Here is a 25,517-nt window from a genome sequence, read left to right as displayed (position 1 = left end):
AGGGACAGACCTTATCCTCCCCATCCCACCTTCCTCACCCCCCACCTCCAGGAAGGAACCAAGGACCAAAAGTACAGCTATGTTTTCTGCGCTTTTAGTTTGAAAAAAGTATTGATTGAAAGTGTACAACAGAACAAGGTGTGGCAGCACCACCACAGCCGGATTGTTTCACAAATAAAAACATAAAGGGCCTTAAATAATTGGGTGCAGATTAAAAAAACCTCAACAGTGAAAAAGTTCTTCCCTCTGAACAGAAATTCACAGGCACAGAAATGGCAACAACCACATGGAGACAATGGGGGGGACATCCTCTAACCACAGGGCTCCGTGCTCACAGGCTGCCAGCTGCAGCGGGCTCCCGCACTGCGGCTGGTGGCTGCTCCTGCGCGCAGCTCTGCCCTCGGCTCCCTCTTTGGAATGGTTACAGATGAAGAGTGCGACATGCCCTTGCTAACCAGACCCGCCCCCCACCCCCCAACCAGGACACGGACAAACAAGGCCTCTGCTAAGGCTAAAAAAAGGACAAGACTTTGGAGTCTTGAGTTCAGCATGTTTAAGAAACGAGAGTCTGGTGAGTGCACAGCAAAGTCCTTGTGCGAGGCCTGCTATTCCAGCTTGGCCTTCTTGTTGTCGTCGCCGCCATTCTCTTCTGCTGGTGCTGCCAGTGCTGCCACGTCCTCCAGTTTCCGCTTCCCACTTTCAGCAGGTGGGTGTGTATTACGGGGTTTGAAACTGATAATGATGCAGGTCATGTTGTCACAGCCGGTGCCGTCCCCTGAGGTGTCTGGAGCCAAACACTGATCCAGCAGCTGAGGAGGGACAGGGCAGGTTAGCAGAGAGCACAGACACAGCACTTGAATAACCTGAGACACTGCGCCCGCTGTAGCAGCTGCAGCAGCTTAGGGGCTGCCAGGCCACAACACTGTGGGCTGGGCTCAAATGCTGTTCGCAGCCAGACAAGGGACAGAACAGCTTCAGCAGCCCTGGTTTTCTGAAAGTGGACAGAAACTCCTTCGGGTTGACAGCAACCTAGAGGTCAGAAGCACTGGTCAGTGTGCCAAAGGAACTGGGTCCCAGTTCAGAGCCATCTCTGCTCCCGTTCAGACAGGGTTGCAGCCCATGTGCTGCCAGATACCCCAAGTGCTGAACAAACCAGTCTGATGGAGAGGGAGGGTAGAGCCAGGCACCAAGCTGGGATGCAGAAACACTGTGTGCTGAAGGGATGGCGAAGCTCTGAACCTTACCTCTTCTACAATGGACGAGAGCGGCCTCAGGATTCCATTCTCATCCTTTTGGGTGATCTTGGACTGGATGAAATCCACCACTTCCTGGCTGCTCATCACATTCCTGCAGAGAGTGGAGAGGTCAGAAGGGCACGTGAAGGGAGCAGTCATGCCATAACTGTCCCGAGAGAGCCTCACTGTGGCAGGGAGCTGATGGGAACAAGGCTGTGTACCGTTGGGAACAGGAAGGTTCAGAGCTCAGCACACTGTGACATCCCTCCAGCTGAGAACAGGTCCTCAGGGGCCCAACTTAACTCACTGAGGTCATGGGGAAAAAAAGGCTGATTAGCACCCAGGGCCCTTGGGCATTCCTGAAGCCCAGCTCCAGAGAAAGGCCAGAGTAGTGATGCCCAAGAGGCACGACTGCTCTCTCACTACTCACCAGATTCCATCACAGGCAATGACCATGAAGTCATGGTCATCATTTATTGTCAGCACTTTGATGTCAGGCAAGGCAGAGATCATCTGCTCTTCTGGAGGCAAATTCTTGTTCCGCTTGTAGAAATGATCACCTGTAGTGGAGAGGACCAGTTTTTGCTGTGCTTGGGCCCTGGCAATGCTGCCTACCCCCAAATAGTGAGAAACACTGCCCTGCCGAAGGGCACCGCCCGCAGAACCAGAGCCAGTGCTCCCACAGCCACAGCAGATCAGGCTGTGGGTGCATCAGACAGAAATCTGCCACATGTCTGTGGCATCAGCTTTGGTGAGCCGAGCAAATGGGAAAGAGGTGCCTTCAGCATCTCTTCACCCCAAACCAAGTGCCACTTCCCCAATTCCTGGGGTAACACCAGCCCAACAGCACATGGCATCTGACACCAGCAGCTGAGATCGTGCAGCAGTGCTCATGAGATGAGCTATCCCATGTTTTGGAGCTGGATTTGCAGCTCACCCCCAGCACTAGCTTGGCTTTGCTGTGATAACACTAGGTGATAACGTTCCAGAAGCTCAAGATGTCCTGGGCCAGATATCTCAGTGCAGTGCTCACATCACACTGCTGGCTTCAGGTCTTGCCAAACCCTCAGCAGCCAAAGCTTGCAGAAGAAAACTGATTTTCAGCTCCAACTAGGGGGCTTATGGGGAATTACATCCTAGAAAGGGACCTCTAGGGCTTCCACAAAATAGTAGGTGGAAATGCCAGTGTCTCCCTAGATAAGCAGACTCCTAGTTTGTGTCCTAAATGTGTTATCTCTTTACCTTAGAATAATAATTGCAATGGTTTTAGTTTTTCTGTACAAGTACTCTCCACTCACAGCTGTAGCTGCTGACGTTTCCTTCCGTTCTCTGTATGTTTCCTAGTATATTCTCAGTGATACTCACTACCCTTTCCTTAATGGCTCTCAGCATCTCATCTGCTCAGACAGTAGCCATTGACTGGGCCAAGACCTTGTTTGGCTGCTTACAGACATGCCCAGTCTCCTAAGCCATTGATTATTCCAACACTGCTCATAGGAGACCAAAAGATGAGTACAAACAGCAGCCAGGTGCTGTCTGAAGCACTGCAGCAAGGGGGATGGAGCTGGTGCAGTTAAAAGGCAAGGCTGGCTCAGAAACAAATGAGCTCAAACTGGTATAAAAAGTTAGGTCCCCTGGAAGCAACATACCAAGGTCCTTCAACAGCCTCCTAACAGGAAAAATCCCGTTCAAAAGTCAGTCTGTTTTTGAGACAGTTTATATGAGGTAGTTTCTGACAATGCAGCTGTTGTCACAACAGCCCTGGAGGCTTCACACTGTCCTGTGTTGGAGCCTGGTAGGTGCTAAGTGTTGCTTTCCACTGGTATCTGCCAGTTTGATGGCCATTTTCTCTAACTGGACTGAAATCTCACCACATCAAATATTGGAGAGGTTCTACTCATCATCCAGTTAAAAGTTTTCCTTCAACTTAGTGGCTGGCAAGTGCTGGAAGCATGGATGTCCTGAGCACAGCACTCTGAGGCCAGGCATGCCAGCATTCACCCCCGTCTTGCTCACCAATTGCCCTGGAGAGGTTGAGACCGCCATTCACTCTCCCATCCATGGTCACTTTGCCGCCAGCGTTCTTTATCCTGGCCAGCTCCACCTCATCCTCCGGCTTGTGGTCATAGGACATGTCGACAGCTTTGCCACCTTCTGACACCACGCAGCGAGAGTCGCCAGCATTAGCCACGATCAGCTGCTTGCCCCGGATAAGTGCCACAACAGCAGTTGTCCCACTGTCAGAGCCAGGCTGCAAGAAAAAGGGTTTTGCTGACACTCCTTTCTCTTGCTCCGTATCAGGTCAATAAGGGAACCAGCACTAGCCACCACAGACCCAGCAGCGTCCCAGACCCTGAGGTGCTGCATCTCACCCCTTCTTCCCATAAGCACACACAGAACAATGGAGAAAAGCCCAAGGGACGTGCGAAACACAGCAGGAGCGTGTTCATTGAGAGGCAGGGTCAAGCCATACCTCCCTTCCAGCCTCACAAAGCACCAGTGGTTCAGGATTCTCCAGTGTTCACCATGTCCTGCTATACCCTCAGCTATAATGCACTGATTCCAACCCCAGTCCAGCTCAAGCAGAAGCCTCATCGCAAGCCAGGACATCTCTCCAAACAGAGAAGGTTGGCACCTTGGAAGCTGTAGTCCCCTTTTCCTGACATCCTGGGCCACTGACAGCACTGCCATGGGCTGAGGAGCCACAGCCTCGGCCTGGCAAAGAGCAATGCTCTGCCCAGCAGAGCAGCCCTGCTACTGTCCTGTGCTCTCCTTCCACTCCAACCCCCACAGCAGTTTCTAAGCACAGCAAACCCAGCATTGGGGTCAGCTTCTTCTGATCTGAACCTGCTGCCCAGATCCACGCCCCATCCCTCAGCCTTTTGCATAAAGTCAGGCTGTCAGCAGCTGTGTTCACCCTCAGGAGAACAAAAGGGGCATTTAATCCTCATCTGAATGGAAATATCTCCTTGCTGAGTTCCCTGCCAAGTGCCCTTGGCTCCACACTACACTGCAGAACACAAGAACAGGGTGTGCACCTCCTCTTTCCCCTCCATGCCTGGTAACAACATTTCCTCCTCTTCATCCTCATCCTCCTCTGCTTCTTCAGTGTCATCTTCATCATCTTCATTCTCTGCCTCTTCACTACTGTAGCCATCCTCATCTTCACTGCATTCCTACAAGAAACAAGAGATACTACCAGGAGTCACACAGGACATTCGCAGTGACCTCCCCAGACAGCTGGTCTCTCCATCCTGGGGACAGGTAAGTTCACCCCAGAAGGCTGAGATGACCTGGTACATTTTCCCCACACCTGATATCTACAATCAGAGCAGCTAGTTTCAGCTACCACGGTGAATGGAGGGATGGGTGCATGCAGCAAGACCAAGGGCTATCCGTTATGGCCACTGCACAGATGAGGGTATGTTTCCTTCAGGGTTATCTAAACAAACCCCGAAACTCCCGTGAGATGGTCTCAAAGTATCAGCCTAGAAAACCTACTCCTAGGACACACCTAGGATGAGCCAGAGGCTCGTAGCTCGAGTACCACAGTAAGCAAATGCATTCTGCCCAGCCAGAAGGCCACTCTGTCCCAGTGCTGTTTCCTACCTCACTGTCTTCCTCCTCTTCCTCAACCTCATCTGACTCATCCTCACTGTCCTCAAAAAATTTGGATTTGGTTGTGCGCTGGGGCTTTCCTGTAGAGGAGCAGGAGGGCCCGGCCTCCCCAGTAGAAGAGGTGACGGCCTCGTCACCTTTGCCTAGTTCAGGCTTCTGCAGAGCAGGGCTGTTGCCTCCAGCGCTGGCTTTGTCTGAGGTGGAGGAAATACCCGTGATTTCTTCATCTGGCTTCCCATTCTTCCTTTCCTTGTGGTCGGTAAGCTCCCCTGGGTCAGCCTCTCCATTCATACTTGACTCCCCATCATGCTGCTTGCCTGTCCCCTCTGCAGCGTTCTCCCCAGGTGGAGTTAAAGACTTGTTTTTGAGGTTCTTGGTGCAGTTTTGTCCATAACGTGTGAGAAGCTCCTCTATGGTCATTGTGGCTTCTTCATGCAGAAGAGCAGCTTCCTCATTATCCACTAAAAATGGAAAGGGGAGGGGGGTAAGGACAAAGAGGTCAGAAAGCAGGATACATCGCCACAGCAGCAGCTGTGCAGCCACGCTGGGCTCGCCAGTGAGCTGCCCTGACTGGAGGCTGCTATTGCAGACAGGTTTCACCAACACTCAACAGGCTGATCACTAGCAGGCACAGACAAAGGCAGCCAGGCCTGCACCATCCCACAGCTTCCAGACACTGCAGATGAAAAATATGCAAATGGCAGGGGAATGGCTTCTAACCTCAGCTGATGCATGCAGTCTGCAAGTTAGCCTAGCACCTCTGCCCTCTGATGCTGTCTGCCTGACCTGCAGGCAGCTTAGTGTGTTTGAATTAGCTGTAAGGCCGGGGGTAAAAAGCCTCATACTTCATGAGTGCAGGCTCATCTGAAGCTGCAGGGGAAGCAGATAGACCACTTCCACGTGCAGGTTTGTTCATTAATACTGCAACTGAGAACAAGAAGTTTTTGTTACAGCAGTTGCTCCATGGGCTGTAAGCACCACAGGAATTCCAACCAGCGCTAATCTAGACACTTACAGATGATAGAACAGCTTCAGGCAGTGAGTGCAGTATCTCCCGAGTGGGGCACTGGACAGAAAACAGGATGACTTTCCCTAAACTAACAGCCAATGACCACCGTTTCCCTATTGACATCGCCTTAGTTGCTATCATTTTCTTTGCTAGTTAATCCCAAAAGAAAAAGAAATGACCATATCCCAAACACTCTTGAAAGTATAGGGCAAAAAACAACAAAACCCAACCAAACAAAACGCCACTTTGTCCCTGTCAGCTGGAGAACGAGGGCCAACAAATTCAGCATTTTCAGACCAACAAGGTGTTCAAGGTGAAGGTACCGCTTTACACCTGCTTCAAGGCTAGTCACAAGGTACTCAGCTGAGCGCTGCACAGGATTCTACCCTGGGATTCACCTTCTAGTTGGCTTCATGGTCTGGTAACTATTTGCTGGTGGAAAAAGCATGCTTGCTTCTTTGTGGGAAAAAGAACCACTGAAGAGACCAGAACCTACTTCAATCCTATCTGCAGCTGGTGTCTGCCACCAGCCTGGGGGAGCTAAGCACTGGACATCCTATGTTTCACTTCACAGCTTCCCAGCTCAGAGGTTTCTGACGCATCCTAGAACTCTGCACCCCATGGAGGAAGCCCTGTGGAAACCTGTGACAGACTGGTTTGTTATTCATAGGATTAAGCTACCAAATGAATCCGAATTCCCCTAGCACCAGCCCAAAGCAATAGACAGTGCTGAGGGGTGGCAGTTCAACCCCAGCTGAAATTTAACTGAGACATTTGGACAGAAAACCTTCTGCTAAAGGAGACCTGGCCCAACTGCTCTCAGTCCCTGGCCTGGAGCTACAGTCTTATCCATTCAGTGTCATCTGACTTACCATCATCTTCATCAGCAACTTTCTCCTTCTCATCTTCATCATTTTGGGGTCGTCCAGCCATATGAGAGAGCTCTTTAATCACCTCTTCAGTGGTGAGCTTGGCGTCTATGGCTAAGAAAGCATCCTCCAGGGCCTACGTATGAACACACACGAGAGCGTGCACAGTTTCATCTTCCTTACGGGATGCCTGTGTGTCACACGGTGCAACCTTGCAGAACTCACACCATACAGAATCACAGAACGGCTGAGACTGGCAGGGACCTCTGAGGTCCATCTGATCCAACCCCCTGCTCCAGCAAGGACACCCAGAGCCTGTTGCCCAGGACCATGTCCACACACCTTCTGAATAGCTCCAAGGATGGAGACCTCATCACCTCCCTGGGTAACCTGTGCCACACTCATGCTGAAACGTGTTTCCTAACGCTCAGAGGGACCCTCCCGTGGCCCGGTTTGTGCCCGTGGCCTCTGGTGCTGGCACTGGGCACCACTGGGAGAGCCTGGCTCTGTCCCCTTGACACGGGTTCGATCCCCCTGAGCCCTCCCTGCGCCAGGCTGAGCAGCCCCAGCTCCCTCAGCCTCTCCCCACAGCACAGATGCTCCAGTCCCTCCCCATCTTGGTGGCCCCTCGCTGGGCTCTCCCCAGCCTGTCCATCTCTCTCTGGTACTGGGGAGCCCAGGGGTGGCCTCACCAGCACTGAGCAGAGGGGAAGATCCCCTGCCTCCACCTGCTGGCAGCTCTCCTTGTGCAGCCCCGGGTGCCATTCGCCGCCTTTGCAGCAAGGGCACGTTGGTGGCTCATGGTCAACTTGGTGTCCACCAGGACCCCCGGGGCCTCTTCTGCTGAGCTGCTTTCCAACTGGGCGGCCCCCAGCATGTACTGGTGCTACGGGGTTGTTTCTCCCCAGGGGCAGGACTTTGCACTTCCCCTTGCGGAGCTTCATGGGGTTCCTGTCAGCCCCTTTCTCTAGCCTGTCCAGACCCCTCTGCACTACAGAGCAGCACGACCCTCTGGCGTACAGCTGCTCCCCCAGCTTGGTGTCATCTGCAGACTCGCTGAGGGTACACTCTGCCCCACCCTCCAGATCATGGATGAAGATGTTAAACAAGACTGAACCCCGTACTAAACCCCGAGGTACCCTGGTCGGTACTGGCCTTGTGCCCCTGATCAGCACCCTCTGGGCCTGGCCATGCAGCCCGTTTTTCAAGCACCTCTCTGCTCATCCAGCCCACACTTCAACAGCTTCTCTAGGAGGATCTTAGGGGACACTGAGGCACCAGCCCTGCTGAAGCCCACAGGAGGCCTGGGGACAGGACAGCATTCCAAGCCACTGTGGGGACGGCTCAGCACGCGGGCTCCTCTACTCAGCAGACAGGCTTAGCGCGGTCAGGGAGCACAACCAGCCTGGGATCAGCAAAGCACAATACTTGAGTGTTTCAGCCCACAGCAAGAGCTGCAATCTGATTCAACTTTGCTTTTATAGGCCGTCCTCAGTCTAGACGTAAATGGAAGTTCTGGAGGGACTGCCTTGCCCTCACCCACAATGCTACAGATCCCAGCACCAACCCACAGAACACCCAATGTCACATCAGGGATTAGTACTATGAGGAAGACTTAAAACAGAGGGATCACTTGCTGGAAACAAGACATGAACTAACCTTCTACCTTTGACAAGAGCTACCCCTGCCCCACAATAAAAAGCCAAACTACCAAAACATGCCCCCCCGCAACCAAAAAACCCACAAACACACACCAAAACAGCTCAAAAAACGAGCCCAAGCCTTTGACTGGAACAAGAAAGCAAAAAAGAAAGCTGGAAAATAGAATATTTATCTTTGAAAATACAAGGGAAGGGAAATTAAAATGGAAGACATGGCAGACAGATCTTGGAGGGACGGGGCCTTGCACATCAATAATAGGTATCTAAACAAGGGCTTTCCTCTGCATTGGTGCTTACTTGTTTTAGGGCAGAGCTAGATTCTTACCTTTTGCAGTTTGCCTTCCTTATAGGCCTTCTGGTCTTTGATTATCTCAGGAAGATACTTGGCACAGTACAGGGCAACTTCTTCTCCTGAAAGAGAGCAGAAATCATTTAAAGAGGCTGGTCCTCCCAGAAGCAAAACATACTCTTGATCAACTGAATTCCTGAGGCAAATCTTGGGACACCAACCAGAACTAACCCAGACACAGAAAAGTCATGCAGCACCAGACTGCTGAGCATCCCTCTCTCACCGCCCAGCAGGATGCACCCCCAGAACAGCAGGATTTGTGGATGAACTCTGGCAAATCTCAATGAATCCTTAGCCATCAGGTTTGGCCAATGCTATAAGCTTCCTGAAACCAAGCTTAGGCCTATTTCGGCACTTTGGCCAACTGTTTAGGCCCATCCTTCCTAGGAAGGTCTATTTTCACATGTAAGCACAGGTATAAACAACAAGCAGGGAAAAAGGGAAGCTTTTGGTCAAGGTAATCTCCTCCTCAGTGCATTACCAACACCTGATGAGCAGCCCAAGAACTGTTCTATATTCTATATATTCTGTGTGTTCCAGACCAATGAAAATACAGTGCCACAGCCTGGAGATAAGCCTTTCAGGAAGATGGGGGTCCCAATCGACAGAGCAGTCACCTTGGTACAGGAAGGTGTGCACCGCCTGAGTGAATGGCGGCCAGAACACCGGGCTGCTGGGAGCACAGAGGGTAACCTGCATTGGCAGTCAGCAGCACAAACCAAGCACCCACTCCTGAGGCAGCTGAACGACTTTTAAAAGCTGGAAACACTCCAGCAGCTCAGTAATTAATACTGTCAAGTATGCAACAGAGCACAGGGGACATTGTGATCATGAAGGTGCAATTAAGAGAGGACGAAGATGAAATTGTGAGGGACTGTGAATTTCTGGAGTTCATCTCAGCAACGGGGACCGGAAAGAATAGTGTGACTTGCAAGAGATCAATCTAGTAATTTAGGGGTTTATATGACAGACAAAGAATGATGATGGGCATAGGAACCTGGCTCACAGGTCATAAGAAAGAAAGATTAGAGCTAGAAATAGCAAAAAACCCTAAATGACAGCTGCAGAAGGGTGGCAGAGAGGGGAGCAGGGCAGACCACAGGCAGGTGGAGAGGTCCAGCAGCACGCTTAAGGCTGTGCTGGATGAGCCATTCTCAGAGTTGAGACTCTCCGCACACCGCCAGCTTTCCTACAGCTATAGGTAAAGCCAAGAGAACCATGCGTGCTCCTTCCTCCGGGGTACAGAAGGAAGGTTTTTACGGCAGAGCTGTAACAGCCACTCAACTCTTGATCTCCCTGCTAGCACGTCCCAGCTTCCCTGCCATTCCTCCAGCCAAACTGGGGCTGTGCAGGCAGCTAGGCACAAAGAGAAGTAATGGACAGAAAAGCTCTGTGAAGGAAAGGGGAGCAAGGGAATAGAGGGGAAAACACAAGAAGGGTGGGAAGTAGCTAGCCATCAGCTGAGCAAAGGGAGAGGCAGAGGGAATATAGCGGGAAGCGAAAAGGTGGCGACGTTTGAAAGAAAGAAACGGCAGACAAGGGACTTTTCAAATGTGCTTGCACAGAGGGATCAAGTGGCCATTGACAAAGAACAGAAACCTTGTGTCGTGGTTCAGCTCCAGTCAGCAACTAAGCACCCGGCAGCTGCTCGCTCACTGCCCCCAGCCAGCGGGATGGGGGAGAGGATCGGAAGGGCAAAGGCAAGAAAACTTGTGGGTTGAGACAAGAACAGTTTAATAATTAAAATAGTAATAATGGTAATAACAATTATGATAATAATGATAATATAATAAAAAGGAAAATAACAATAGAGAGAAACAAAGCCCAAAAAAGAGAGAAAAAACAGCCAAACAAAAACCAACCAACCAACAGCAATGCAACCACTCACCACCACCCACTGACCAACACTGCCCCTCCCCCAGCCGCGATTGCTGCCTCCCTCCCCCGGCCAGCCCCTCCCAGGTAACACACTGGGCATGACATTACATGATATGGAATATCCCTTCGGCCAGTGTGAATCCGCTCTCTTGGCTGTGCCCCCTCCCCTCCCGGCTGCTTGTGCCCCTGGCAGAGCATGGGAAGCTGGAAAAGTCCTTGACTTGTGTGAGCCCTACCCAGCAACAACCAAAACATCAGTGTGTTATCAACATTGTTTTCATACTAAGTCCAAAGCACAGCACTGGGCCAGCTGCAGTGAAGAAAATCAACTCTATCCCAGCTAAAACCATGACACCTTGCAAAACAGTTGCTGTCAAAATAGCGCTGCAAAAATTTCAATGCTGTGGCTTTAGACAACAAAGAGACTGAGCTCTATTCTGACTGTACTCTCAAAAATGCAGAGTGGGAGGAAAAAAAAAAAGGGAAAAATCACAGAAAAATAAGAGAGAATTACTTCTTATCCCTTATTTCTCTAAGAGAGAAATAGAAGTGACCCTAGCATTTTAATGAGAACTTAAAATTGAATACCAAGGTTACCTGAGCATCACAGAAAAATGGCAGGAAAAAAAAAAAGACTGGCCAGCCCTTACAGGATCCCAAATGAAGAGGACTGACAATTAATGTCCATTGACATGGGCTTATGGAAGCACATGTTGACTTGGATTGGCAAGATCTGCTCTTAAAAATACTATGATTTTGCCTGATAAATCTATCACATCTGCATGCTTAGGTTTAGGTAAGGTATAACTTGCACATACATATATATCTTACATATATAAGCTTACATATAAGACAGCACACGCTGAATAAAGAACTGCCAGCTACCAGTCATGAGATGAAACTGAACAAAGAATCACAGGGGAAGTTGTGTTTATATGCAGTATTGAAGGACTGGCTCCAGATGATACTGTAACATTTTTATAAAAGAGCCAAAATAAAAATTTCTATGAGAAAATTATAGACAGAGGAAGCGGAGAATGACGACAGTGACACTTGATGAACTGGGGGAGCGAGTAGGGGCTGCTCAGAGCGCTACGGCCACCAAGTAAAGACGCGTGCACAGTCTTGGACCATGGCAGAAAACCACCCCTCAGATCCGAACACAACGTGAGACGGTCCTGGAACACGCTATGTGCATTGTTTTATTTAGGCTGCTTGTACTTAGGGCATAAATTAGCAGGCCATAGAACAGTAGCCCTGAAGCACGTGCAGAGAACACCGACAACTGCTACGTCCTCACTCGTACAACAGGGACTGGGCAGACCAGCCTGGCCCAAAGGTGGCCAGGGGGGTTTGCTGCGGGGACACAGGGCTCTGACATGGGCAGAGCTCTTCCAGGTGAGTTCCAGGTCTTGGCTGGCACCTTGGTTGAGACGTAGACATGTCGGTGAAGCACTCCCACTTAAAGGCTTGGCCAGCAAGGCAGTGCACTGAGCATGCCTCAACAATCCAAGAAGAAAAACTAGGAAAACTGCAAGAATATCTCATCCTAAATCAGGAACTACAGGACAGGGAACAGGCCCAGCGGGCTGCTGACACGGCTGCCAGTCATCGCAGGAGGCAGCTGCAAGCTCCTTCAGTTTCTCTTCTGACCTGCAATCATTCCTGCATGCCCAATCTGGACCAGCATAAAGGCGCTGACATGTCTTCCTCGTCTCATTTTGACACTCTCCAGGGCATTGATCTGCATCATCCACAGCGTGTGACAGAGACAGAGGTCGGCCCTCTGCACACGAGCCATGCCTGCCCTGCAGCTCTTCAGAGGCTTCGCTGATGAGCATACACAAATGCTAAACAGGAACGGGGCGGGTAAGAGCCTGCATCACTTTTACCAGGTGACTGTTCTGGCAGAGGAGCACTGGCCACAGCTAACTGCTGAGATCAGAAAGAGAGAAGAAAGTGACCAGAGGGCACCCCCTTCCCTGCCTAGTAGGGTCTGCAGATGAGGCGCAGCTCAGCGCAATCTGTGCTACTGGAAGCAGCTGGCAGATCTAATAATACCAGCGTGGACACCTGATCACACAGCAGATGGAAAGGATGACTGAATGTTGCAATCTTTCTGCCACAGCTAGGGACACGGGATTTTCTTCACAGCAACAAGTAGCTTGATCTGAGAAAGCCACTGACAGCTTTGCAGCCTTGGCCCCAGTATGTCTCCTGTAAGCAGGCAGGGCATGGGGCTGGAGCACAGGCTGCAGGAAGATGCTTTCCAGGAGCCTGGCAGCGCTGCGCAAAGTAATGCAACAGAGAAAGATCTTGCTCTGTCACCACAGAAGCAGCCCCAGTATGAAAACCTTTGGCAGTTAAATAAGCCATTTCTCTGGAACAGGGATGCTGAGGTTAAATAGTGATCTGGGAACGTCTGATGTGCCCGACCGTGGCTACGCAAAGACAAATTGCTGTAAGAGAATTTGTAGGTGCCACAGAAGAAAAGACATCTTTGCTGCTTCCTGTGCAGCTCCAGCACGGATGTCACAAAAGATGCTTCTGCTGCAGACTGATGAGGCTTTGCACGGGACCCTTTTGCCAGTCTCCTAGGCTTATCTCTTCATCGGCTACAGCTCACCCTCAAACCAGGCCACCCTCTGCGATCAGAGCTGGTCATGGCAGTACCCCGTCTCCCTTGCACAGAGGATGCAAAGATGCTCCCTTACAGTGTTTTAACCAAAAAACCTAGACAAACAAGATTCTTCTTTGGAGTCCCCCAACTGCAGAAGATGATCCATCAAAATGAGTCCTCAGATCTGATAGGCGTGTGTCCCTTTGGTGCACAGGAGGCAGCTATCGGCTTGGCACACAGACCTTGGGTCTAGCTGCTTGCACAGCAGCCCCAGTGAGATCTAATGGGTTTTATAAGGTGAGTCAGTAACTCAAAGCACATTGCTGCCACAGTGGCCAGAGAAACCGAACTGGCTCAAGGAATTAATTTTCTGCATGCAGACAGATGTACTAAAATGTTCCATCTCAGCACTTCTGGACCTATTGCAGCAAGAAACCCACCAGGTGTTTCTTACTGACAAAGCCTTTGTGAGAGTGCAGTAGGTCAGCTCTACCTCACTCCAGGTCCTGGAGCGAGCCCGCACTGAGCGGCTCTGCGTACGTGGGGCAAGTGTGGCGAGGGAGCCTTTCTGCAGTTTAGCCTGGGTGCAACCAGCACAATTATCTTGTGGACGTTAATGGCTCCTTTCAGTTCATTATGTTACATGCTCCTGGATTTGGTTAGACTTACACCAAAATCAGCCGTCCACCCACCACATTTTATCAAGGTCTTATCTTCATGAAATATCAAGCACCCTCCCACTGAGGGTGGGGATGAGGGCATCAGCAGCAGGGCTGAAGAGCCAGCTAATTACAAAAGCTGATTGAGGCACCTCAGTCCTGCTCAGTGCTCTTCACCAAGGTCCTTCCCTGCCAGCTCCACTAGGTACCAAAGGACTCGGCGCCACGATACTGCTAGTCTGTGGCACGGAATGAGGGAGGAGAACAACTATCAGAGACACACCAGTTGCAACCGAGTAACAGTGACTCCCGGGACTGACCACAAAGTTCTCAGGGCAAAAGACTTCCCCGCTCCTTTTACAGCCACTTGCTGCTTTTCTCCTGTGGTGCCTCACGTACTACAGCGCAGTCTCAAAATTAGTTTCCCTCACTTCTGCAGTTACTGCGTTATACACACAAATTTATGCTCTTATTACGGCTGTATAGAGAAGCAACACACAATCCACAGGATGAAATATTCCCCAAACCACTCATGCTCACCTGGGCATCAGAAGTGACTAAAAGCCTCGAAGTATCTGTCAGCAATGAAGTAAGCGCTCAGGGCTGTATAGTTTCCTAAGCAGACCTACAGCAAAGGGTTCTGGCTGCCCTCACCTGTAGCAAGCATTTGAGACAACACTTCCCGAAAATGGTAAAAGTTGGGAAGTGCTCTTTGAAGCACAAACCTGACCTGCAGAGCAGTAAAATGGGATGAATTTTTCAAAGATGCAAGCACCCAGAAAACAATCAATTTTGTTCAAGCAAGAGAAGGATGAGTGCATGAGTACAATATAGCACAGCACGGTAAGCGTGAGGAACCGCCACAGAGGCTCTTCCCCTCACCAAGGTGGGCAAGAACACAGGGCTGTCTCCACAGGGGGAGGAATGAAATCTGTTGCTTGTACCTTCCAGACAAGGTTCTACCCACTTAAAGCTACATATTAAACTGCAACAGGAGTCCTGGCGCTAGCAGTTTTAGGAGAGCAGGGAAAAGAAAACCTCACCAAACACAATTTCTGCTTCTTCACACTTCCCTGAGAATTGGGACAGAGGAGAAGCAGAGGTAGAAAAGCAGGCCCTGGTATCCATGGGTGTGGAGTGCCTTCAGCTGTCAGGGACTTCAAAAGCTTCAGGGGCTGAACACCTAGAGAATACAATTACTCACACATAACCATTGTTGGTTATGTATTATGAATCCAGGACCACATCTTCCACATCTCCAGTGTGAAACTCACTGTAAAACCCTCAAAAGTCTCCATGAATAATTTTATTAATATTTTCTAGAACCTCATCCAGCTAAGTAATGCAAAGCCTCAGCTGCATTTCCTACTTCATGCAACACAGATGCAGTAGTATGGAGGTCTTCAGGAGGCTAGAGTAAAATATATAGCGTGTAGCACTGAATTCAGTGAAAGAGTAAATATCTGGGGGATTCTCCAAAGTCCAAAGTGCATACTTTTGTGTTCCTACAAAACTATAAAAAGAGACTGCTTTTGCCTGCAAAAGAGCATGTGGAGTTTTCAGGATGTCTGAAAGGTGAAAGCATAGATGGGGAAGTTCAGGCCTCAGAGCACATTTTTGCACAGCTAGATGCCACTGGCAAAACCCACACCCAATTCAGTTTTAAAAGCAGGAGTCTCATTCAGATGAAATATGGAACAAAGTCAATTTATCTTGGCATTTCAGGCAAGGCTGGCTCCAGAGTACCTAGGACCCAGCTGGAATCTCACTGCAGCATGATTTCTCTATCTCCAGGAGCACAGGCTTGAATATGACATGCAAAGACAAGAATGGGCAGCGGCCTCAGGGCAGAAATCCAGGCAAGAAAAAGGCCTCCACAGATACAGGTTCCTAGATCAAACCTTTTTCAGTGCATGTACATGCACAAACCCATCCTATCTCATCTTCACAAGGCTGAAAGTAGATCCCACTCCAAGATCTGGTCTGTATTTAGACACATACACACCATTTGAATATAAAATAGAGAAAGCTTAAAGTCAAATAACAAACTAGCTAACAACTAATATCACAGAATCCCTGTGGACTGGAATACTATGCCAAAACAGGAAAAGGAAAAAAATAACTCCCACCCTGAAGACAATGACAGGGAGGCAGAATGCTAAGGCAGATCAGAAGGCAAGATGACCAAGAACACGGCAAGAGATATCCATCGCTCTGCATACAAACTAGAAAATAATAATAATTAAAAAAACAAACAAACAAACAACAAAAAACCCCAACAGGGCTTGCTGTATTAAAATTAAACACCCTGGTAGGAGCAAAAAGAAAACATCACTGTGATAATGTTGACCTCTGAAATGGGAGAGCTACTTGTAAATGAAGACACTTTAAATTAAAAGGAAATTACAAGAAGCATCTAAAAGGATAAAGCACATGTAGATAGCAAGAGAGGCTGATGAGAAGCACCATACTGGAGGTGCAGAGTCCCCATATATGATTCTTCAAGATTTGGGAGCAGGGAGGCCAGGGCAAGTAAAAAGGCACTGGGGAAGGCAAAAACCCAGCAGCATCTTTCATAAACCGGAAGTCTTGTCCACAGCGGGAAAACACAAAAGAAAAAATGATGAGTGAAATGGGAGGCTAAATATGAAAGAAAAAAAACCAAACCAAAAAACTCAAAACCAAACCAAGCCCCAGCCTTTTCCAAGGAACACAGTAACTAAAACTTTTTCCCAAACTTCCTGGAGCGGGAAGCTTTCTGGAGAGTTTAAGGCTGAGAGATTAGCAAGGTATAAAAGAAAAGCTAATTAATTCTTTGCACAGGCAGCTAATAAAGCTTAGAGAGGCTCCCACCCTAAAACCTTCTTTTACGTGGGACAGACCAGAGGAATTGTTTAAAACTAAAGAACTAACACATCAGTAAAATCATACAAAAGTAGGGATGGGGAAAAGATCTTCAGAGTCAGGTTCAACTATATCTGCATCCTTCCTGATAAGGTTTGTCTAGGAGGAGCTGTAGAGATTCAACCACTGGGAATATAAAACACAAGTTAGGAAACCATGCCAGCGCTTTGCCACTCTGATTAACGCTTTTCCCTAATGTCTGCCTTGAATCTTTCCTATTATATTAAAAAAAAAAAAGCAAATACATTACTTCATGTTCTACACTACTGGGAATGTCATCAGTGTCAAAAGTCTTTCTAAAAACCCAACACACAAAATAGACCTTCCTATTAGCTGAGAAACAAACACGCTGATCTTTTGATATCATTCTTGACCAGTTTTTGCTAGCTGCTACTCATCTTCATATCTGCTAGATGCTTACAAATGGTTTCTGAATTCCTGCAAGAAATAACATTCTAAGATGAAGTTCAGGAGGAAAATAATTTCAAGCATTCAATATAAATGCTTCAGACTGAGACCATACCTTTTGAAGAACTCCTAGTCAGCTACCTACTCCAGCTGACCTTTTTAATAATGACTATTGCAAAAAAGGTCTTATTTACAAATTGGCAGAATTAGATAACTCAGTTCTAAAGGAAAACGAGAAATCATGAACTGTGGTATGTAACCTTCCACTTGAATCTGCTCCGTTATCAGAGAAACAAAATGCATACAAATCATTAAAAAAAAGCCTGAGAGAGTGGTGGACACTGGATTCACAACAGTGCAGACCAGCGTGTCTGGTATGTGAATGCAGCAAACAGCAGAAATTGCAATAAAGAGAATCAGCACATCCATGGATATGTATGGTAGAATGGGCAGGGGTTAAATATACAGCAGAGAATATCACAAACTGCTCAGTGTTTTTTGAAGAGTCAATGAGCAGGAGGAAATAGGTAGTTCAGTTGATCTACCCCCTACAGATTTGCAAAAAGCTTTCAAATAAATCATTAAATGTTTTACACATTAAGCTGCCATGGGAAAAGTAGTAAGGTTTGATAGACAGTTTTCAACATGGAGGATGGCTACTGGGAGCGTTCCTTAAAGACTTAAGTTGTTCAACAACTACATAAATAATCTGAAAAAGAGGCAATGGATCCTTCAGAATGATCAAAACTAAAATAACTTGCCAAATTTTACAGCAGGATCTTGTGCTTTTCTGTGATATCGCCAGACGAAATTCCTCACTGACAGAAACAAGAACACGAAAAAAAGAGAAGACAACCAACCTCCACATGCACATTGGATGGACTCAAAGCCATCTATTACCACTTAGGACAGATCTGGAAGAAACTGGGGACAGAGTTCTAAAAATGTCAGTTTACAGTTAATTTGTATCAAAACAGCTAACATGTTAGGAAAGGAATGGAGAACAAAACAGAAAACACTTATGTTGCAATAAATGGTGTATCTGTAACTTGAAAGCTATAGGCAGTTCTAATCAGCCTAACTAAAGCATGTTGCAGAGCTAGGCTATGTCAAAAAAAAGGGACAAACACAATCAGAGCTGTGGTACAAGATACTCTCTGGAATCCGTGGCTGTATCCAACAACAGCAGCTTGCTAAGCTCCATGGCCCAGGCATTTCATCACCTATGCTAAAAATTACTAGAATGATCCATGGTACGATTTTGGCATAAGTTAGTTATCACTCAATTTCTGGACACAGTTCAGGACCTAGTAGGAACCAGGGACCAACAGTCAGTTTGGATGCAGCTGCGCTACGTTAAATGCTAAGACAGTTTAATAGCACCAGCGTGGCTGGACTGTGCCAACTGACCTCAGGGCCAGAAAGTGGGTGCTGCTGTTATTTAATGATACAGATTCAGCCGTATGACCAGAGACAAGTCTAGGACTCTTACGACTGGAAGAAAGGACATTGAGTGCAAAATTGTGAAAAGCACTAACGGAGTGATTATTCGCTGATTTCTCGTAAGCGTTGGGGATATTGCAGTGAAATTGGCAGGCAGCAGGTTTAGATTGAAGTCTTCTTTCAAATAATGAAGTTCTATACAAAACACCCTACGAAAATCATCACCAAACATAAACCTGGTTTAAAATGCAATTAGACAAATTCACGAAGAGTTAGCTCATCAGGAAGACTCGAGTGTGTCCATAAGACGGAATGATTGCAACCTCTAGCTCAGGGAGCCCTTAAGTGGGGAATGGAAGCTGGGAAGGTGTACCAGGGAGTGGATCTGCCCGTTCTGTTTTTTCACTCTTTCCTTGGGCAACCAGTACGGGCAACCACCAGAAAACATTGACTAGAGTCAGACCTTTTGTCCAATCTCATGTAGTTTTTCTTACCTCCACTCTTCTGTGACTATCCTGTCTAGCTTATTCACCAAGAAAATAGCCACTATTAAAAGGTTTACAAGATGGAATTAAAACCTCATTTCAATCTCATATCAACCCATGACCTTCCACCTAGAAAACATAAAAAAACTTTCAGAACCTTAGTCAATGATATCTATCAGAGAAAATGCTTCCCAAGAAGCAGCAAGATTTCTAAGGATAGATAGATGCTTGCCCCAGCAGCCACTGAGCAGCCTAGAAGAGCCACACCGAAGGACTCTGGAGAGAACAGTGGACGCAGTTACCTCCGTGTCCATCGTAGACTGAGAACATGGCTGTTTCACTGTCCAGCTCCGGTATGCAGTTGTGCGCATCCTGAAAGAGAGAGCAAAAGTCAGGAGTGACATGGATTGCACTAGACCCCTGCAGGGGCGCAGGAGAAAGGAGCAGGGAGGCTACGAGCACCGGCACAGGGATTGTCAAATCTGGAGGGAGAGCAAGAACAGTAAGAAAGCCTCCACACATTCTCAGAAGCTTACCTGGTGAGCACTGATCTTCAAAAATGGGGCACAGATCTTTAACATTACGGTGCTCTCTGTGCTAGAGCAGTAACACAGCCTTGTCACCATGAGATTGTACTGAAAACCCCTTCAGATCCTCAGTACAACTCAGACATGGCCAGGCTCAAGCCAGAACCACATCCCTCTGCTCACGGTACTCGTAATGCCTGCATTACTGCAGTAGCTCACAGTCCTTAAAGGACATGAGGCAGCAAGCTGTGCTCTGTTGCACAAACTGATACCTAGGCTGAGGGCTGTCTAGCCGAGCGTAACTACAGAAATACGAGTTACACTGGTACCGATACGCTGGCAACTTCTCCCGCACAAACGCAGCGGGCTCAGGGGCACCCACGGAGCTTGGCCATTCCCACAGACACTCTCTTCCCCAGTTCTTGCCAAACACGAGCCACGCAAACCGAAAAGCCACTCTGATGCGCTGACGAAGCCAGAAGGTCAAATATGGAGCCTCCTGACCTCATGCCTTCAACTAACCGTAGCTTTGCCTTTGTTTGTCCGGGTGAATACAGTTAGACACGGCAACAGTTGGCTACGGGAACAGCCCAATGAAAGGCAGCCTTGCAGGACACAGGATTACCACATCCAGTGAGAACAAACAACTGGGCTGGAAAACCTTCTCTTGGGGCAAAGGCTCCTTCCTGCTCTTCTTGCCACGTTGGATGCTCCAGGAAGGCACTGCTGGCCTCAGGCACAGCCACCTGACAAACAAGGCAAAGAACCCGGCTTCTCTCAAGTGCCTTTTAAGCAGCGAAGCAAAGGACAAGCAACCAGTCAACTAACAGTGCAAAAACCAAAGTACAAACCCAGGTATCACTTCCTAAGGCGAGGCCTACATCTTGGTTCTGGCAACTGTCAGAAACCCTGAGAATCTCCAGGGGCTAACCAGAGGGAAGGTGTGTCCCAGAGGCGTTTTGGTCTTAAATATCAAACTGCATCCAGCCCTTCCCTGCGCATGCTCCCAAACTACAAAGATCAACAACATACAAGCCATAAACACTGCGCAACCTTTCTCCCCACAAGGTCTCACAAGAACAGCTGACTCTGAAGAAGGCACCACCCAGATTTTACAGCCAGGTGCCTGACCTTTCTCGCCCTATGGGTAGGCAAACTGAACTTGGCTGTTCCAATGCAAAGGAACAGACAACTGAGGCATGGACTGAATCTTTCTCTTAAACCCTCCCCCTGCCCAACTGATCTCCTAACGTTCCTTAAAGTTCAAGCCCTAACCTACCAATTTACAGCCTGACCGCACCCCACATGCTTTTGTTCAAGAACCACCATGTGATATTTTAAACAACGTGATCTAGTCTCTTTGCTGTGGTTCATCACTTTAAAGTTAAATGTGCTACAGTTGCCTCAAACCACTGTGCTTACTCCAAGCAGCTGGCTCAAAGATTCGCATGTGTCCATACTGCCAGCCATATCCTGAAGTTTCTATACACACACATAGAGCTACTGCACAGCCAAGCAACAGTTGAGCTCTTCTTTTTTATTGTCGGAGTCCTTGGATAAGAGCCCTTCTCCCTCTGTAGTCCCACAATCTTATCAGAAGAGAACTCCATTCCCCTACAATTTCTATCAAGTGCTAAGGAAAACAGCAAAAGAGAGGTTCTGGGTTTATGCAACACTTAGTGCAATGAAACTCCTGAAACCGTGATGAAAATAGTGTCTGAACAGGCAAATTACAATTTCAGTTCAAAATGAAAAAAATTACTCTGAATGGTAATGTAGGAAATTTAACCAGAGACTATCACTGGAGACAGTGAATGAAAATAAGAATAAGCAAAGAACCACCATTTTTATGCTCACTGCTCAGAGCATTTACAGAAGCTAGTGAGACAGCAAAATCACAACAAAGTGCCTGGGATAAAGCTCAGGTGACTAAACAGCAGTTTAATTAGAGCAAGTAACGCAAACGCTGCTGGGGAGGAAACCCAATATTGGCAGCAAAACCAGTCCCTATTCCATTTGCAGAGCACTCACCGCAGCTTGTCCTGACCCCGGACCAAGGCACTGCAGCCAAGAAGGGCAGACAAGCAAGGCCCGTACCTGAGTTGGTAGGAGACAGTTCAGCTCCCGTGCTGCGCACAGGACTTGCTCTACACTGCTCTGAGCATGAGTTCTCGTGTCTCCGCACCAGTCCGTGGCATTTGCAACACTAAGAGGAGCTCAGAGTGCATCTGGCTGACCACTAAGACCAACCCTGAGCTGCCAGCACAAGAGGCTGTCAGTTACATGTCTCCGTTCCTGCTTCCAGGCCTGGTAAGCTGCCTGCAGCGATTGTCCTTCAAGTAACCGTGATCTCACACTCTTCAGACCAAGCAAGAGCTCACAAAGCCTGGGTGCCAGCTTTCTGCTACCTAGCCTTTCCCTCAAGGACGGCATGATTCCAGGCCTCCCTCAGCTATCTCAGTGGTTACTATTGCAGTACTGAAAAACAGTACGTTTGAAACATCAATCATCAAATTCAGCTGAAATTAGCAAAAAAAAAGGTCAAAACAGAGTTAATTTGACAAATCTCCATATTTTGAACAGAATTCCTACTTTTTTTGAAGCAAGGACTTTTTTTCTGAGCCGAGGAGTGAAATGAACCTGCACACAGGGGTTGTTGGTGTCTCATTGTGGAAATATGGTCAGAACAGCAAAATGCTCAGAGAGGCCCCATCCAACTACCTCCAAAGTGCCTCCTGCACCTTTCATCATATCCCAGAGCACTCCTGTCTGTACCATAAAGCTGCCTTCAGTTTCTTCTCTTTCCTTATTTGCCCATAGTACCTAACACTGTTTTTTTGTATCCTTATCCTTTGTGTCCCTCATCTGCCCAAGACGTTTCCTTATTCACAAAGCAACCTCTCTACACTAAGAATGGATTTTTATTAGTGTTGCTTCAGACCCTTGCATACCTACCTCACTTGGGGGCTCCTAAAACCTAAGTTAAAGGCAACAGGCAACTCCTTTAGAGAAATTTCTGCTACCCAAAAACGCCTGCGTCCTACCACTTGTACACACTCTGACTGGGTTCGCTAGCATAACACATAACTAAAACCTTAAGCGTAAGCATTTGCTCAGACCTTTCTCCAAGCCTTACAGAAGAGCAGAAGTACAATTAAACATGATGAAAAGGGAAAAACACAAGACGAGACACAGAGAAGAACACATAGCACCGGAATGCCGGAAAACACAACAGACCTGTCAAATTCTGCTCAGCTGTACATGAAACAATACATGTTTCTCTTCCATCAGAGACTCAGAAGCAATTTGCAGCAGGTTCAACCTGTAACGTAAGGATTCCTGCCGTCTTCTCATTTCTTGTGATAACACAGCTAAACCATGTCTACACCAATGCCCTCAGTATTGCTTCTGCCAACAAGGAGATAAGCCAAAGACATTGGCTAGTGCAGAAAACACAGCTGCAAGCTCTGGGCCTCATCCAATTTCTGTAAAGGTCAACAGCAGTAAGAACAGACTTCAGAAAAGTGACATTACGAGCCAATGTCCCACCTGTGGGAGGGCTACTTTAGCCCACCAGCATTATAAATAGGGGCAACTCTCTGCTCTCCCTCATCCAAGCCTGCCTCCTTAAAACACTTTCAGCCTCTGCGCACCAAGGATGCCAAAATGCTGCCTGCATTCAGCCTCTTAGACATGAGCTAATCGCCTTGCAGAGATTACACTGCACATCACCTCAGTGTTCCAGGAATGTCTCTGTGCCACCATTTCACCCCTCCAGAGGTCACCAGGATGCACCAGCCTGCACACTATCAGTCACAGTCAGCTAAGCACACACATACTCTGAGTGCATCTTAAAGAGCACAAGCACCAATTCCTGCCTCTTCTACCCTGGAAACTAGAGCCCACGGTTTCACAAAGCTCTGATGCACACAGAAAAGAGGAAACACCCGGTTGCTGTTTTGTCACCAGTAAGACTGCTGTAACACTTTACCAGTAGTAAAGTATCTGATAGTGTGGCTCATGAAACCATATTTGCAAAGAATCAATCCATGACAGTCTGAGTGGGATATCCTCTCCAAACCAGCCAAATGGCTACAATCAAGAAGGCAGCATTACCATGTTCAGCGGAATGTGCCCTTGGGGGTTGGCTGCAGGGACCAGTATTAATTCTTATCTAATTTAGCTTGGTTGCTGGCTGCCTAGCAGGGAAAATAAACCAGCAGATTAATGGTACTCACAGAGGGTGTTAAATTCAAAGAACGAGTAACTGCTGGCAAGGCAGAGAAGTAGTCCCACCAGCTGGACACTGCCCTTATACATGCAGGTTTACAAAGTAGTTCCAACAGACTCCCACCGGGAGGAACGTGGGCAAACAGCTGGCTCCTGCAGCCAGGTACTTATCTTGCGATAATTCATTTGCCCCACAACAAGCCTAGCTGATAGGATGGTAAAGCCAGGACTGGCTACAGGTGACTGAGAGCAGCAATGAAAATTCCTCCAACAAGTTTGCCTAGAAAAAAAAAATAAAAACAGGGAGAGAGGACAGAGAGACACTGACACTTCATTTCTGCCTGGGAAGAAAAGCAGGGATTTTGCCTGAGAATTTTTCGTATGCTTTGACTTGCTGCTTCATCCCAACCACTAAACCGTCCCTTCTACCACTTTTTAACACAAGCCTCTCATTCCCTACAGAGATTTTCAGGCTGTACGTGGCAGGAGAGCCCCCAGTGAGAAACCGCGCGGTGCCCCCACGAAGCGGTGTGGCTCTCCGGCAGGTCGCCGCGGGAGCCGGGACAAGCGGCAGCCCACGGGCATTCCGGCAAGGCCACAGCAGCACCGGCCGAGGCCGCCCCTCCCCGCTCCGACGGGGCGGGCATCGCGGCCTCAGCGCCTGGCGCCCGCGGGAGGGACCGCCCGCCCACCCCCTCCGGTGGGCGCCGGCGGGGCCGTCGCGCCGCCCGCCCGACGGCGCAGGACACCGAGAAAGGACCACGGGAGAAGGAAGCCTCTCCGCCAGGCTCGCAGCTGGAGCCGCGGTGCCGGGTGCTCCGCGGCAGCCCGGCGCCCACGCCCCACTCACCTCCATGGAGACGCGCCAGCCCTGCATGGCGCTGAAGCCGAAGTGGAGCGGGCGCGGCCCGAGCCCGGCCCCGTCCCCCGAGCTCTTCACCGTGTTGGGCTGCGACAGGTAGGCGCCCATGGCGCCGCGGCGGCCTCCGCCGGCGGACCGGCCCCCGGCGCGGCGGCCCTGCGCGGAGGGACGGCGGCAGCACGTGCGGCGGCAGCCGGGCCGCGCGCGACCGGACCGTACCGGGCGGCACCCGGGAGCGCGGGCAGCGAGACGGCTAGGGCGGCGGAACCACCCACCAGCGAGCCGCCGAGCGGAAGTCGCGCGGCCGGAAGCGGGCTATAGAGGCGCCACGGGGGACGGCGCTCAGCCCGCGCGGCCGCGGCCCGGAAGCGCCTACCATAGAGACGAGCGATGGCTAGCGCGGCACAGGGGCCGGGAGCGCGCTCCGCTCGGCGGCCTCAGGCCCGCGGGGCTTGGCCGCCGCTCCCGCCGCCAGCCTGTCAGCGGTGCGCGGGCCCCGCCCGGGCCTGCCCGCCTCTGGCTGTGAGCTGCTCTGCAGCTCCCTCCCGCCGGTGCCGCGGCCTCCGCCGGGCCCGGGCCCCGGCCGCACTCCGTAGGCTGTGGCAGCCCTTGGGAGGCCAGCTCGCCCTGCCGCCCCAGGGAGATGAAGCCGGTGGCCGCCCCAGGCAGCCACGCTTCGATCAGACTCATCGTACGGCGAGGAGGAGGGACAGGGGACTCGGGACCGGCGGTACCACCGCCTGCCTGTGGCATGGGGCGG

At 49.4% G+C, this 25,517-nt stretch overlaps 1 protein-coding gene across 1 annotated transcript; it reads right to left on the bottom strand.

The window, feature by feature from the left end:
- Positions 1-78: 78 nt before the first annotated feature.
- On the bottom strand, positions 79-25,053 carry PPM1G (protein phosphatase, Mg2+/Mn2+ dependent 1G). Its single transcript, XM_075086300.1, has 10 exons — positions 24,746-25,053; positions 19,441-19,510; positions 8,718-8,803; positions 6,735-6,867; positions 4,845-5,314; positions 4,274-4,411; positions 3,252-3,486; positions 1,666-1,795; positions 1,245-1,347; positions 79-809 (listed from the first exon to the last, which is right to left on the bottom strand). The coding sequence occupies exons 1-10, from the start codon at positions 24,863-24,865 to the stop codon at positions 606-608; spliced, it is 1,689 nt and encodes a 562-aa protein (XP_074942401.1). The 5' UTR covers positions 24,866-25,053; the 3' UTR covers positions 79-605.
- Between the last annotated feature and the right edge of the window lie 464 nt (positions 25,054-25,517).

This window comes from Phalacrocorax aristotelis, chromosome 3, assembly GCF_949628215.1.
Source record: "Phalacrocorax aristotelis chromosome 3, bGulAri2.1, whole genome shotgun sequence".
NCBI classification, from domain to species: domain Eukaryota; kingdom Metazoa; phylum Chordata; class Aves; order Suliformes; family Phalacrocoracidae; genus Phalacrocorax; species Phalacrocorax aristotelis.
The sequence above is the reverse complement of the archived record's forward strand: the minus strand, read 5'-3'. Positions and strand labels throughout refer to the sequence as shown.

Coding starts and splice junctions, on each gene's coding strand:
- PPM1G (XM_075086300.1), bottom strand. CDS start 24,865: ATGGGCGCCTACCTGTCGCAGCCCAACACGGTGAAGAGCTCGGGGGAC. Junction 8,804..19,440: donor AGTCTACGATGGACACGGAG/GTAACTGCGTCC, acceptor GCTCTCTTTCAG/GAGAAGAAGTTGCCCTGTAC. Junction 810..1,244: donor TCTCGTCCATTGTAGAAGAG/GTAAGGTTCAGA, acceptor GTCCCTCCTCAG/CTGCTGGATCAGTGTTTGGC.